Raw genomic sequence first — 14,845 nt, 5'->3', positions numbered from 1 at the left:
CCAGTCCAGCAGGTGGCAGTGCTGTTTATAAAGCTCACTTTATTGCACGTCTACAGCTTTAAACATCACACAGCCGGCTGGAGGAAATACTTCCTGCTATCTGACATGAAGTGAAGAATATGGCATTCTCTTTCTGCAGTGTTTTAGGATATCTGAGACTGAGAATGTGGGAGAAAGAAACATAGTAAAGTCTGCTCAAGCTTGATCATATGTGAGTAAGGTAAGTGACAAACTACAGCATAGTGACCAACACCAAGAGAAGAATTGATATTGCTGCCCAGTGATGGAAGAAGCAAGTAAAAGCCTTGTATTTAAAACCTTAGTTAAGTAAAGGTATGTAATGTAAGTAAAATGTAAGTATGAAAAGTAAAAGCAGTCATTGTGCAGTAAAGTGTCAGTGTGTTGTGTTTTACTGCTGTAGGTGTTTAAGGTTGTGCTGATGTTAACTCCTTTATATCCTGTTGGTAGTTTAATCTACAGACGTGCATCTTATTCTGTAAGAGAGAGTTTTTAAATAGTTTATTTAGCTAAAGTTAAAACCTTCAGTTTATCACCTTTAATGCTTAAAGATGCTCAAACACACACTTTGCTTCCTCCTTTAGTATTTAGCTCAGACTGGAAATGAAACCGGAGCACCAGGATGTCATCCTGCAGGCGTGCGGTGCTTCATCCCTGCGTGTCGGTGCAAAGATCCAGACGCTGTGGAGCGGTTACGGGGAGATCGTCAGGCTGCCCCTGGAGGGCTGCGACCGGCCCTCTGTGGTCGTCAAGCATGTCAGGCTTCCCAAGGAGGCCGAGCACCCCGGGGGCCGGAACACAGATCGCTCCCACGCACGTAAAGTGAGATCCTACAAGGTGGAAACACACTGGTACCAGAACTATTCCACCAATCAGAGCTGTCGGACCCCTGCCTGCCTGGCTGCTTGTTCCCATGGAGACGAGATGCTGATCGTGCTGGAGGATCTGGATGTGGCCGGTTATGATCAGAGGAGGTATGACCGCAGGAGATGCTAGAAGTATAGGCATCAAATGAATGGATTTTAATGAAATAAAATAAATAAAATAAATAAAATAAATAAAATAAATAAAATAAATAAAATAAATAAATAAAATAAATAAAATAAAATAAATAAAATAAATAATATAATCCTTTCCTTTGCAAAATCGTACACATTACATGTTTGTCATGTTTTTACATGTTTTCCAAGTCTTTGAAAGCAAGCAGAAGTGTGAGACAAAATATAAATGTTTAATGCTGGATGAATAAGGATATTTTCTTTTGTAGGACCAGTGTGAAGGACAGAGAGATAAAGGCGTGTCTCAGCTGGCTTGCCCACTTCCACGCTCTCTTCCTGGGCGTGGCACCAGACGGCCTTTGGCCTGTCGGCACCTACTGGCACCTGGAGACCCGGCCGGACGAGCTGGAGGCCATGGACCACGCCGAGCTCAAAGCAGCAGCCGGTGACATTGACAAGATACTCAACGAATGTCGCTTCAAGACAGTCGTTCATGGAGACGCCAAGTTAGCCAACTTTTGTTTTTCCCAGAGTGGACGGGATGTGGCAGCTGTGGACTTTCAGTATGTTGGTGGGGGCTGTGGGATGAAAGATGTTGTGTATTTTTTAGGAAGCTGCATGGAGGAGAAGGAGTGTGAGAAGAGGGTACCAGGCATGCTGGACTACTATTTCACTGAATTAAAGCAAACTGTGAAAAAAGATGTGGACTTTGCTGCCCTGGAGAAAGAGTGGAGGGAGATGTTTGTGTATTCCTGGACAGATTTTCATCGCTTCCTGCTGGGATGGATGCCTGGACACTGGAAGATCAACCGGTACAGTAAACAGTTGTCCAAAGAGGTTCTCCGCAAACTGAAACTGTAACCAGAATTAAGATCTTTTTACTTCAGACAACCAGAGAACTGAGCGTGTAGCTGGAACAGTTTGAACCTGAAAATCTGTGTACGGCAAAATGTATGATTCACAATCGCTTCTGTACATTAAAACATGCTAATGGCAACAATTCTGGTTAAATAAAAGTTTGTGAAAAAATGCTCTGGCTTTTCTTTGGACTGGGAAACCACTGTACCATTTTTAAAAGCAATAAATGTGTCGGAGATATTTGTTGGGACAGTTTGACCAAATATGTGTGTTTTCTTTTAGAGATACATTTTAAAATGCTTCACAGGTTTTATCCAACTAATTATTATTATTATTATTATTATTATTGCAGAAACTCAAAAAAGACAGTGATGTAAGGGTCATTAGTTAATCCTGCTTTTACATTAATGCTTGAGTAATAATCTAATATATAACCGTATAATATTCACAGGCAACAGCTGCATTAAGTACTTTTACTTTTAAAACTTTAAGTACATTTTCCTGACTTTTACTTAAGTATCATTTTGCATGCAAGGCTTTTACAAAAGTATTTTTTTAAGAAATCTGATTGTATTGCCTGAAATGATTATTTTATGAAATATTATTGTATTTTTTCTTTTCTTTTCTCTTTTTTAAATTAATTAAATTTATTTCTTACTATATTAGTTACTAATGATGTCCTGTTATGCCTCTTATTTGATCCTTATTTCATTATGATGCCTACATTATTTCAGTTGTGTCTTAATGTCACATTTAAGTGTTAATTTCTACAATAAAGTGATTTAAAAAAGGCAGGACTTTAACTTTAGTGATCGGAACACTTCCTCCACCACTGGATTTGTTTCCCTGATCAGCTGTTGTGAAGAAGATGATGACGTGGCTTCCGGTCTCACACCCGACATTACAACAACAAGGCAGCCGAGCCGAGCCGAGCCGAGCTGGGAAGAAGAGACGACGGTACGACAACAAGAGTAAAAAGGTGCGTGAACAAAGATATTGTGGTAGCGATAATCTGCCTTCAGGTTGTTAAATTAAAAGCGTTAAGTGTGTTGTCACTGCGGTTAACGGTTTGCAAGTCCAACCGAATGTCCTCGCGAGCAACAGCTAAGCTAACGTTAGCTAACGAGCTAACCCTTTTCCCCTGCTTTCACGATCCAAATCTAACCAGGAGTGACCTCTTGGCTTATAAAGCGACTTTAATAAGTGTGTTTGTTAGTTTGTGAACACGGGGGGTGTCCTGGTGAACGGGTTAGCTGTTAATCCCCGGGGTTAGCTTGACTCGGCATGATTTACAGTTAGTTGATTGTTGCCAGTCTACTGTAAGGATGACGCAACATGGCAGGTGTCAGGAACTCGTAGTGAAACTCACGACCCCCCCACAGCGAGCAGTTTCTGTTTTCATGTCTTCAACTGTTTTGCATTCAAAATACAGAAGTGCAACACGTTATTAGCTTAGCTAGATACCCTCTATGTAGCCTACTTTAATGTATCTGTCAGGGACATGTGCATAGGTGTGAATCATTACACTTGGTGGTGCTATTAATGTAGTAATGTAACAGTATTAAAGACATTAATATATATTATATATATTATATTCTTCCTTTTTGTCAACTGGGCATGGGACGATGTGAACATTTCATAAAATAATTCATATATATATATATATATATATATATATATTATATATAATATATATAATATATATATATATATATATATATATATATTATATATATATATATATATATATATATATATATATATATATATAATATATATATATATATATATATATTTTATATATATATAATATATTTTATTTTATATATATATATATATATATATATATATATATATATATATATATATATATAACATCATACCATCATACATAATGGTTGATATAAGATATAGTTTCAATCAGGACCTGGGTATAAGAATTGACAAAACATTAAGTAAAACATACATTTTTTTAAGTATATGAATAAAACAGTAAAAGCTATACAGCTAAGTATATAATGATTAAATGTGATCCATTTATTCTGTAATGAAAATCTTCCATCACAGCAAAGACACTCAGACTTTTCCTCCTCTTTTCACCAGAAATCCAAGAACTATCCCTTCAGAAGGATTCCCATCGATAAAGTTGGAAACCACCAACTTCTCCCACAGATGAGGCAGATGTTGTAGAGGGGAACCACACCCCCCCCACCCACTGCAGAGACAGTTTAAGCTGTGTTTTTGCTGAGTCCAGAATGGAGAGGATTTGAGGGAGCTTTCTCCTCAGGTCAGTCCTGAGTTTTAACACTAAGCTCTCCTGAGCTCAGGTTCTTCAGAGCCCACCCTGCTAGTAATATGAGCCATGGACTCCTGGGCAGTTGATAGTCCTGTAACCCTGGTCCTTAAGGCCCCCAACCAGAAGTATGACGACCAGACCATTAACTGCTTCCTCAACTGGACCGTGGAGAGGCTGAAGAGTCACATCTCCAACGTGTACCCCAGCAAGCCGGTAAGTCTCTCTCACGTTGGAACGCTGTGTTGACGAATGCTTCAGCATATTGATGGTATTTCCCCTCTTGGATGAAATTGACATTTTGCCACTTGCACTGTTGTTAAATGCTTTTGAGCATGCTTTTCTCTCCACCATGGCTCCAGTCCCAAACAAACTGAAACATGACACAGTGTGTGTTTGCCGGTATGTCATTGTGCACGGTGACCTGTCACAGAGGCATGAGATTACAAGATATCAGACAACTAGGAACTGGTTCTCATTCCAATGCCTCCGACCAAAAGACAAATAAAAGGCCTCTGACTCACAACTATTTATATTCTAAAATCATTTTCAATTTGGTTTCGATTAATCGGTTAGTCTACAAAACAGTAAAGTGTTTCAAATGTCTTTCCTTTCTCCTTTTTGAAAAGCCAGAACCATCAAATCATTCTCATATTTCTATGAAAATGTTTGCAAGCGATTAACTTTCTGCCCATCGACTGTCCCGTTAACCGTCTGAGCTCCAGACTCTGCTGCTTTGTCACAGCGAACAACTGCAGCATAATCCACTTCACGTATGCTTCGAATGCTGTGTGCTGTGTCAAGGCTGTTCACAGGTGCTTTGTGTTGGCTCGTGCACTTTAGAGCTCTGTACACTCTGTACACTACGTTTCTACGCCTCAAATTCCAAACTTTAGAACCTCTTTGTACGGCAGATTCTTTAAAATACATATTTGGCTGAAGTTGTGAGTAAAATGCAGTTTCTGATCCACTTTATAGGAGATATTTATGACAACTCCCCCCTTTTTTTAAATTTCTGTTTTTAATTGTGTCATGATAAAGAAACACGCAGCAGACACAAAGAGCAAAGCTGTGTTTCCATAGCAACACAGTGTGTGTGTTAAAATGTCAGAGAAAGTTTGTGCCCCAAGTCTATTTCTGTAATAAAATAATCAGATCGCACTGCAGAAGAAGAAAGACGTGCCACCATTTATTTGCATCGTCGGGAGAATGAGGTGATAACCTTCGAGTTACTCTGATTATTTATACTTTATATATATATATATATATATATATATTTATTTATATATTTTTTTAATATATATTTATTTGTATATTTTTTTAATATATATTTATTTGTTTATATTTTTAATTATTTTATTTATAATATATATATATTTTTATTTATTTATAATATATATATATATATATATATATTATATATATAATATCATATATAATATATATATATTATAATATATATATTATAAATAAATATATATATATATATATATATATATATATATATATATATATATATATATATATATATATATATATATTTATAATATATATATTATAAATAAATAATAAATATATATATATATTATAAATAAATAATATATATATATTTATATTTATATTTATATATATATTTATTTATTTATAATATATATATTTATTTATAACATGACGTGAAGCTCAGAGATTATGATGCACACTGGCTCTGCTTTTACTCAAATTTGAAACCTAATCTCTTGCACAGCAATCTAATCCAAAAGTGCATAATGACTTTACACACATTTCACACAGCAACAGCGTCTTCCCCCCCCCTCACGGCTGGACTAGAAAACGTTTGTGTATTTAAAAGGCTGATGGTTCTGCTCTGTGTCGGTGTTTTACAGTCAGACGAGTAGCTGAAGGTGTTTATTCTACACCTTCCAAACTGCCGTTGAGAGAAGTCTCATAAAAAGATCCGTAGCTGCTCTGATGCTTCACACGGAGTTTGTGGACGTGGACGTTTTTACAGAGCACAGGTTCAGTTTTGACCTTGAAAACAACGATAAAACATTTGTTGAAGTTTTATCTCCCGGGACCTTTTTCTATGAGGCAAAGAATCCTTATCAGGTTACACTGTAAAGAGAGTGTGAGGTGGCCGAGATAAGTGGGCCAGCCGGTGACCTACATGTTCTCTGTGTTCTGTACTTGTGTCTGTAAACTGCTGGTTTCTTTGTCTCAACATGCTGTTTGTGTTGTAGCTGTCCAAAGACCAGCGGCTGGTGTACTCGGGAAGACTCCTTCAGGACCACCTGCAGCTCCGAGATGTGCTCAGAAAGGTAAAGCTGAAGCCGTGTTGGGTGTGTTGTTGCTCGCAGGTGAACGCATGAGCAAATGTTCTGCACGTTCACCGACCACATGCATGAACCCGTAACTAAAAAGTGCCATTTAAATGTTATTTCTTCTACTGCAACAAACCATTATCGTCATTATCGTTAAGTTAAAGAACCGAGATCTTGTCACTGACAATAATCCGACACACCAAGTCAAAGTTATGAAACATTACTGTGTGAGCTTTCAACAAATACCAGATTTAAAGAGTCATTGACCAAATCAAGCGCCCAAAATATGAAGTTTTAAATCCTTTTTGACAGAAAAGCATCAAACTGACACATTTAAGAAGATTAGACGAGCAAATCTTTGGTCTTTAGTCATAAACAGAAAGACAAAGAGCAAACACAGCGTGTCCTGTGAGCTGCGGGGGAACTGGAACTGAAACTGGCTGCCTGGGAGACAAACGCTGATCTGATGTGTTTGAACAACAAAGAGTGAGCATTGTGTCTGAATTCTGGCTATTTCCACACTAATCCCTCCCCACCTACCCCCACCCTCTCTCTCTGCTCTATCTGCCTTCACCTCCTCCTCTTCCTCTTCTTCTCTCTTCCTCCCAAATCCTCGGCTCGTGCCTCGACCACGTCGACCTGCAGCAGGATGAATACCACATGATGCATCTGGTGTGCGCCTCTCACAGTCCCCCGGCCTCGCCCGCGCCCCGCAGCCCTTCGATGGCCAACTCTTCAGCGTCTGGCTCCAGCGTGAGTACACACACGCACACACACACACACGCACACACCGCTCACCTCACCTCCTGTGGGGCTCAAACAATGTGCGTGCGGCAGCTTTGCTTGAAGTTGTTTTCCTTTGTACTGTTCATGAGGAGCTGCTGAACCGTGTTGACTTCCACTTGTTTGATTTGTTGCTGGCAGAGAACACACGGAGACGTCCTGCAGGCACGATGCTGTTGAGCTGTGATTTTAAACCTTAAGAGATTTTGTGTTTGACTTTATTCACCTGAGTTTGACTGTTTTCACCTCAAACAGCCGCGTTAGTCAGAGTCACGCTGCCTTTACAACCGGCTCCATCACTTTGAACACATCTAAGTGCTCAGCTCAACTTCTGATCCACATGTCGTCCCTCAGAGTTCAGACGCCGCCGCCGGCTCCGCCTCCCCTGCCGGTCAGTCCAGCCTCCTCTTCCTCTTCTGTCCCCGCAAGTTCTGATGGCCTGAGGTATCGCGGCGGCCTCCCGCAGTACAACCCTCAGAGCCCTGCTGATGTCTCTCAGTGGTAAGCAAGTCTCCGACGCCGTGAATGTAACGTACACCTCATTTTCCTGCACGTTGCAGCTTTGACTCAAACTCTAGTGATTTAAAGTGTAACGTGATGTCTTTAAACACAACTGTAATAAATGCACTGAGAGAGGTGCTCATTGTTAACACGGTTAATCACACGTTCCTCCACAGGCCTAATGGAGCTCAGGTCCCTTTACAAGGCGACCTCCCTGCCAACATGCCCCCCCACCCCATGCAGATGCTGTGGTGGCAGCAGATGTATGCACGCCAGTACTACATGCAATAGTAAGTTAAAGAAATGTGTCACGAATGTTCATACAGAAGATTCTTTGTGAAGTGATTCACTAGTGGACATCCCACTAAAACCCAGCAAAACATCCGTTTAGTAACGCTCGCACGACTCCTGCAGCACGATCCGAACACGGGGAGTAACTGAAACACAAATCGTTGCTCTGCAAGTGAATTATTCTGCGAGTTGAGTTCTTCTCTTCTAAATATCTTTTCTCTCTTCAGTCAAGCAGCGGTCGCCGCCTCTCAGCCTCCCAGCACCCCACCTCCACCCTCTCCCTCCTCCTCCCCCCATCAACCCGCTCAGCCCAACGAAGCCGTGCAGCCCCCGCTGGGGCCCAACCCGGCCCCCAACCCTCTACCCGAGAACCAGCCGGCCAACCCCAACATCCAGATGAACGCACAGGGCGGGGCGGTGTTGAACGACGACGAGCTGAACCGCGACTGGCTGGACTGGCTGTACACGGTGTCCCGCGCCGGCGTCCTGCTCAGCATCGTTTACTTCTACTCCTCCTTCAGCCGCTTCGTCATGGTGATTGGCGCCATGCTGCTGGTCTATCTGTGAGTTATGTTTTACATTTCTCACATCTTTCATTTGTTTGAATGTGTTTGTGGAAAAAGTCAGTTTTGAAGCACTTTTGAAACATGTCCATGTGTGGACCCCCCCCCCCCCCCCCCCCCCCAGGCACCAGGCTGGTTGGTTTCCCTTCAGGCCGGAGCAGCAGAACGTCGGAGGAGGAGAACGAGCCGAGCCTCCCCAGGAGGAACCAGAGAGACACCAGGACATCCAGGACATGGTGAGATGTCACGTTGCTCTCTCAGCAGTTAAATATGAGTTTTGTGGTTCAAGGTTCAAACGACCTTTTTTATTCTTTGACTGAGATTAGAATAAAATGCCCAGATTGTCAAACTTGACACATGACTAAGAAAATGGACACTGCTCTGTACCAGGATGCAGATCTGCATCAATCATGGATTATTAGTGATGATGGCAGTTGAAGAATGTGATGGTCCGATTGTAGCGCTACATCTACTTTCTGTCTCTCCCCCCAGGAGCGTCTGATGGATGAGGGGATAGAGGACGAAGACAGGGATGAGGAAGGAGGTGGAGGCCCAGAGGACCAGGCCCCGGCCGACGGTCTCCCCGAGCCAAGCTTCCTTACCGTCGCGTGGTTCTTCATCAGCACCTTCTTCACCTCGCTAATCCCAGAAGGACGACCCCAACAGGCCAACTAGGCGACCCCACACCTCCACCCTACCTCTCATACACCCCTCTTCCTCTTGCCAGCAGGTACCGCTCTACAGAAGTATCACGATGACCACCTTCTTCTTTAATGTCCTAAATACCCCAAAAACCATCTTCAGATCCCCGCATACCTTCAAACACCCTTTTATCCCAGAGCGCCCGGTACAAACCTCCTACACGCTGCCAACCAACGGCCCGACACGTGAAACCCTCTGAAGTTTGAGAGCAGCGTTCTGTAGGACGGTCAGAGAATAAACCAACATGTAGAAAGTTAATCTGGCGTTGTGTTGATGGAGTAAGTGCTTTAGCAGTGAAAGTGATTTTAATTTCTTTTCATCGATTGTGAATTCATTGACACGTGGCGATGGCCGTGAGAGACCCTGGAGGGAGCCGTCTTTCATTTTAAGCATCATGCTTTTAAATAAGGGATGTGACGCACACACAAAGAGCGAGGCAGGAGACGTGTGTCCTTAACAAACCGCATCCCGAGAGACATTTTCATGTATGCACACAATGTGCGTAAAGACATTGCAGCTACTGAAGCACATTGTTTTCCCACTTTGTGTATTTGAACATTATTTACACATGTAAGTATAGGCATCTTTAATTCCTGAATATATGCTTTTTTTTAAATAAAAAATATTGCTGCGGTTCCACTCGTCTGCTGTTTTACTTCCTGTCATTCAACACGTAGTTCCTCTGGCGTCCTGCAGGGGGCGGGGTTCACACACTGATTGAACTTCCTTGTGTGGGACTTTAAATTGTTTTCATGCAACAATTATTTGCACATTTTGAGGATTTAATTATTTAATGCTTGTACATAAACCCCCAAAATATTATCTCCATGCGTTTTGTTATCTCCCATTTTATCATTTTCATATTCAACCGCTCAGCCGACGACATTTAGAGTTTGTGATTGCTTAAAATGTGAACTGGCATATAAAGAAAGAAGGAATAAGCTGTCTGTAGATTTCTAAAGATCTAAAAGAAGATGCTGACTGATCAGTATGCATCATTTAATTAGAATTAGAAAACATGTCTGAATTTCAGGAAAATGTATAAAACTGCAGAAAACTGTTTATGAAAAATAAGCAGTCAGAAAAGAAACATGGCCGACAAGAGGACAACTTTTTTTATATAGTTTCAGATGTCTTAAAACACTGGTGAGAGCTTATTCCAGCGTGGCGTTCTGGGAATATTTCTAGTGAAATATGTCAACAGCTGTTTTGTAAAGACGTTCTCGGTCCACAGACGGTGAATCCGAATCACTTTGGGCGTCATCATGAGGACAAACGTTTACCTTCTTTGGTTTATGACCAAATACTTGCAAAACGAATGACGTTCCAATCAGCCGGATGAAACCATGTTCTGTCTTCAGCTTAGTAGATGTTAGCAGATGAACACTGAGCTGGTGATCAGGTGCTGCCAAACATCTGCGTGCTGCGTCATTGTGAGGGGAGCGTATATGTTCCCAGGGTCCGATGTTCTCCAGCTTAATATCCTCGTATTGTGACACATTAAGGAGAACGTTCAAAGTGTTTAATGTTCTCAGCAATGTTTCTCCAGGTCAGATGTTGAAGTCACAGCTAACTGATGATAGACTCCCTGACACCTGCAGCACCGCTTCTTTAGATATTGACACATTGTTACCATTCAAACTGCTTTTTAAAATGTCCACCTCCCTTCATTTGTTTACCAATCTCTTACACTGTAACTTTATATCAGGAACAAAGGATTCTGGGTGGAAAAACTACAAAATGAATGAAAATAAATCTTCAGTCTGGAATGGAAATGTCAACAGTAGCAAAAGAACCGTGTCTTTAGAGCCTCCCAAAGCCTGAAGGCCCGGACACAACACACAGACAAAGACTGGCTGTTGCATCGCCTGCAGAATAAGTTGCACTTGAACACACCGCAAAGACTACGATCAACTAGCAGGTACGTTCTGCACGAGAGGACTCTCTATATACTCTATGATGAGCCTCTGAAGGGTTCCACGTGGAACCTTTGTAAGAACACAGCGATCACATTCTGCTCAGACTTCATGGAGCAGTTCATGTCCTTGGGTTTGAAAAGAAGCTTAATGAGAGCTCGCTTGTCTCTGGTGCATGTTAAAGTTAAAGCTGCTCAGACACGCGGCTGCCTGATAGAGAGGTGAGCAGGGAAGCAGCTCAGACAGCGATGCACTTCAGAGAGTCCTCCAAAACCCCCTAATCAAATGACCATGGATTTTTGTGTAGTTGGTCGTAGAAGGCCCAATTAATTATGCATGACAGCGGCTTGACGGCCATTTGATTTCGTTACGCGTGCCCCCTCCGAGCCGCCGATCCAATCAGGTTAGGACCCCCCCCCCCTCTCTCTCCCTCTACCCGGGGTTAGACTCCCCTTATCGGAGGGAGAGATTTCTTTAAGAGGGTGTTTGGGGCCTTGTAGGACATTTCATCATCATAATAAGTCCTTGTTATGCAGAAGGCTCTCTCCTGTTTCCCTGCTATCAGGCCTCGTTGTCTTTGCAGCAGTTGGGCTGGACACATGCCACGGAGAGAGATGACTTCATTAGGTGAACAGAGGGAGGGGGGGGGTGAGAGACAGGGTGTGACACCTGTAAGGACGCGATGGTGATGCACTGTAGCACCTGCTCTCACTGAGCATGTGCAGCAGGGACCCGACCGTCACTTTCTGTTCTGTGCCATAAAATCCATCTGATCTGCAAGAAGTTTGCAATATTTTATCCCGACCGATCAGCTGACCAGAGATCAACCAATAAGTAACAAGCTATGTTTGAGGTCATGAAGGTTCTTTCACTCCTGACATGTTTGGTTAAAATCTAACTGTGGCCCGGTTGCTCGGTCAGTACGGTTCGTTTGAAAGCTGTCAATCAAACCCAGGTACAAACCAAACTGTAGTATTGACAAGATGAACAGCTGGTGCACACTAGTGTACAGGAGGAAGAGTTATGGATCTATACATCACATTCAAGCTTCACTGCTGTGAACGCACGTTAAACATTAAACGTGACTCAGATCAGGAAGTTAATATTTAAACTCCTGGTCTGAATTTGACGACACTTTCGGGACAGAAATATGATTTTGAATGCGTCTTTATATCCCAGGTGGAAGTTCGGCACTATCTTTCCCTGTATTGTTATCTGAGATCATATCTTGATGTTTGAATCGTCCTGTGCAGCTCGTGTGTCACAAGTCATATTATATTACATGTAAAGTGGATTTCCTTGCGTCTGACACTGAAAGGAAAGCGTCTTCTTCCAGACGTGATCCTGTGACTCACTGCTGTCACAAACACGTACGAGATGTTTGGGATTAACGTGATTATCTCGTGATTCAATTCATTCCCAAACGTAACTGCATCCGCATCAAATCAGCCGAGCATTTCTGCACGAGCGTCACATTCGTCTTCTCCCCGAGAGTTGCAGAGCATTGAGTTTGTGATTTAATGATCTGCACGTAATCAAACATCTCCAGCTCAATTAGAAATAGAAGTATTACAAGAAGAACAACGTGTTATAGTATTATATATATGTTATTTCATTATTACTGCTGCTTCATTAACGGTAGATATTTAAATCTTCCAGCTGATCAAGGTGGAGCTTTTTTAATGCATTGATATATTTGTAGTTTGCAACACTTAAGAAGCAACTGAGGAGCTGCGGAGACGTTTATTCAGGACGTGTGCAGTAAATAAATGTCCAGTTTGACCCAAAGGTCGAGGTTTTAACGTCCTTACAGCTCAGCGTCCAGCGTTGCTCCTTTTCTCGTGACATAAACCAAAAATGTTCTCAAACAAAGGCTGACCTCGTCAAGTGCAGCTGCATCAATTATCCCAAAACAAGGATCGTAGTCGGACAAACATTCACGTAAAAACATTCTACAAACTGATCCGATGTTCAACGTGGTGGTAAAAATAAATTCAGTATTTCCCCTTGAAATAGTTTAAATTACACTTTTAAAGATTTAAGACTTTTTCTATGCACACAAAAGGTTTATTTACACATTTTCTTTAAATCTGTGAACACAAGATAATCCCTCCACCCTCCAGGTGTGGCATCTCGAGATGCAGATCAAACAGCTCGACTACACAGGTGAGGTTTGGGCTCGTCACAATAAAACAGGAGCAGTTTGTGCACAAGTTAAGAGAATAAAAGCCTTTCGTGTGCATGAAAAAGTCTTAAATCTTTTATTCCAGCCAGTGAAGAAAGGGAGCAAAATGTGTTGTGCTTATATCTTTTGCTTATTGTAGTATAAAATGTAAATACTATAATAAAGTATGTACAATGTGCTGCAGTACTTCCACGTTTCCCTTCTGATTTTGGGTTATTTCTAAATGTTTTAGGGTCCCATAAAGCTCAGAAGTAATCTTATCTTTAATGTCAGACTACTTTTGAAATCTTTAGTAAAATAATTTGTACTTGAGCAGGAATGCAACCAGGAAGTGAACACAGTCGGCGGTCTGTCAGGACGTCCCGCCGTCTCCGCTTGTCCTCGGGGCAACTTTGCTTTCAAGGTGTATTTCCTCTCAAACGATTCCCCATCGTTTGCCAACAGGTTTCACATTTCAGCACAAACTCTCCCGTGTGTGTGCTTTGTCTTCCCTGAAGCACTTTGTGGCCTGTTTGTTAAAAGCGCTTTATCGCTAAATTTGACTTGGCACGTCTTGTCAGGACAGACTGCGGCTGATTCTGACCTGCAGATAAAACATCCATTAAGTGTCTTGTCTGGGGCGATTCTGTACTCTTACCCTATTAGCATATTGTTAGCCATTTGCGAGATGAGTGCAGCGATGGATACACACGGCCGCTGTGCAGCCAGTCACCACGCCATAAAGAAGCACCTCTCACTCTGCTGCTGTGCTAAATGACGTCTCCGACATTGTAATGCTCGCTGGCTGTCCTCCGCCAGACGATTCAAACGACCGCTAAAAGCCCGGGGGAAGGCAAAAAAGGGCCAAAATGCAAAATTGATGGAAATTACATTAGATTCAGCTCATGCTCCTCACTGTGTAAATTATGCCCCAAAATGGACTCTCTGGCCCGACTGTTGGCTCCAATTTGTTGGGCCATACCTCACGGTGGCTTGTTTTGTCCTTCCCCTCTCTCTTTAATCCAATCACAGCCACACTGGATGTTATTTATTTGTTTATTTATTTATTTTCGAAGGATGTAACCGATTGTTATCAGGGCAGAAGTGGAGCCTTCTTCCTGGTGAAACGGTGACTAACGTCCAGCCATCGATCCGTCAGTTCGTCTGCGGTGGCGGGTGATGCTTCTGGTGATAGACGACAGTGTGTGTTTATATGTGTCCGTGTAGTTTGTGTAGCCTTCTGGAGTCAATAGTGCAAACATGGGTGTTTTTCAGTCCATGGGTTGTGATTGAATAAGTTCTTCTGAGCACTAAACTGTTTTCTGTGCTCATTTCATGTCCACGTTGTTTTTCTCTCATAACATTCTTTTAGTATTGAACCCATTTAAACATCTCCATCAAGTGCTGCAGCTTGCCTTTAATGTTTATGGTCATAAAAGC

General features: G+C 42.0%; 2 protein-coding genes across 6 annotated transcripts; both read left to right on the top strand.

Moving 5' to 3' along the window:
* Positions 1-76: 76 nt before the first annotated feature.
* pkdc (protein kinase-like domain containing) lies at positions 77-2,087 on the top strand. Of its 5 annotated transcripts, XM_029451923.1 has the most exons (4): positions 77-220; positions 603-992; positions 1,286-1,522; positions 1,627-1,788. In XM_029451923.1, the coding sequence occupies exons 2-4, from the start codon at positions 622-624 to the stop codon at positions 1,652-1,654; spliced, it is 636 nt and encodes a 211-aa protein (XP_029307783.1). In that variant the 5' UTR covers positions 77-220; positions 603-621; the 3' UTR covers positions 1,655-1,788. The 5 variants fall into 5 exon arrangements, with proteins under 5 accessions (XP_029307783.1, XP_029307778.1, XP_029307781.1 ...); XM_029451918.1 differs by having other exon boundaries at positions 1,286-2,084; XM_029451921.1 differs by having other exon boundaries at positions 78-211; positions 1,286-2,087.
* Positions 2,088-2,712: 625 nt separating this feature from the next.
* herpud2 (HERPUD family member 2) lies at positions 2,713-9,961 on the top strand. Its single transcript, XM_029452500.1, has 9 exons — positions 2,713-2,853; positions 3,978-4,383; positions 6,405-6,482; positions 7,131-7,252; positions 7,623-7,769; positions 7,946-8,059; positions 8,288-8,623; positions 8,748-8,859; positions 9,116-9,961. Exons 2-9 carry the CDS (start codon positions 4,237-4,239, stop codon positions 9,296-9,298), a joined length of 1,239 nt encoding a protein of 412 aa, XP_029308360.1. The 5' UTR covers positions 2,713-2,853; positions 3,978-4,236; the 3' UTR covers positions 9,299-9,961.
* Positions 9,962-14,845: the final 4,884 nt, after the last annotated feature.

Source organism: Cottoperca gobio, chromosome 16, assembly GCF_900634415.1.
Source record: "Cottoperca gobio chromosome 16, fCotGob3.1, whole genome shotgun sequence".
NCBI classification, from domain to species: Eukaryota; Metazoa; Chordata; class Actinopteri; order Perciformes; family Bovichtidae; genus Cottoperca; species Cottoperca gobio.
This window is presented reverse-complemented; position numbering and strand designations above follow the sequence as displayed.

Bases quoted from the DNA above. Each gene is read 5' to 3' on its own strand.
- pkdc (XM_029451921.1), top strand. From the start codon at position 622: ATGAAACCGGAGCACCAGGATGTCATCCTGCAGGCGTGCGGTGCTTCA. The intron at 993-1,285 runs GTATGACCGCAG...TTTCTTTTGTAG, and splicing joins GCCGGTTATGATCAGAGGAG to GACCAGTGTGAAGGACAGAG.
- herpud2 (XM_029452500.1), top strand. From the start codon at position 4,237: ATGGACTCCTGGGCAGTTGATAGTCCTGTAACCCTGGTCCTTAAGGCC. The intron at 6,483-7,130 runs GTAAAGCTGAAG...GTCGACCTGCAG, and splicing joins TCCGAGATGTGCTCAGAAAG to CAGGATGAATACCACATGAT. The intron at 8,060-8,287 runs GTAAGTTAAAGA...TTCTCTCTTCAG, and splicing joins CGCCAGTACTACATGCAATA to TCAAGCAGCGGTCGCCGCCT.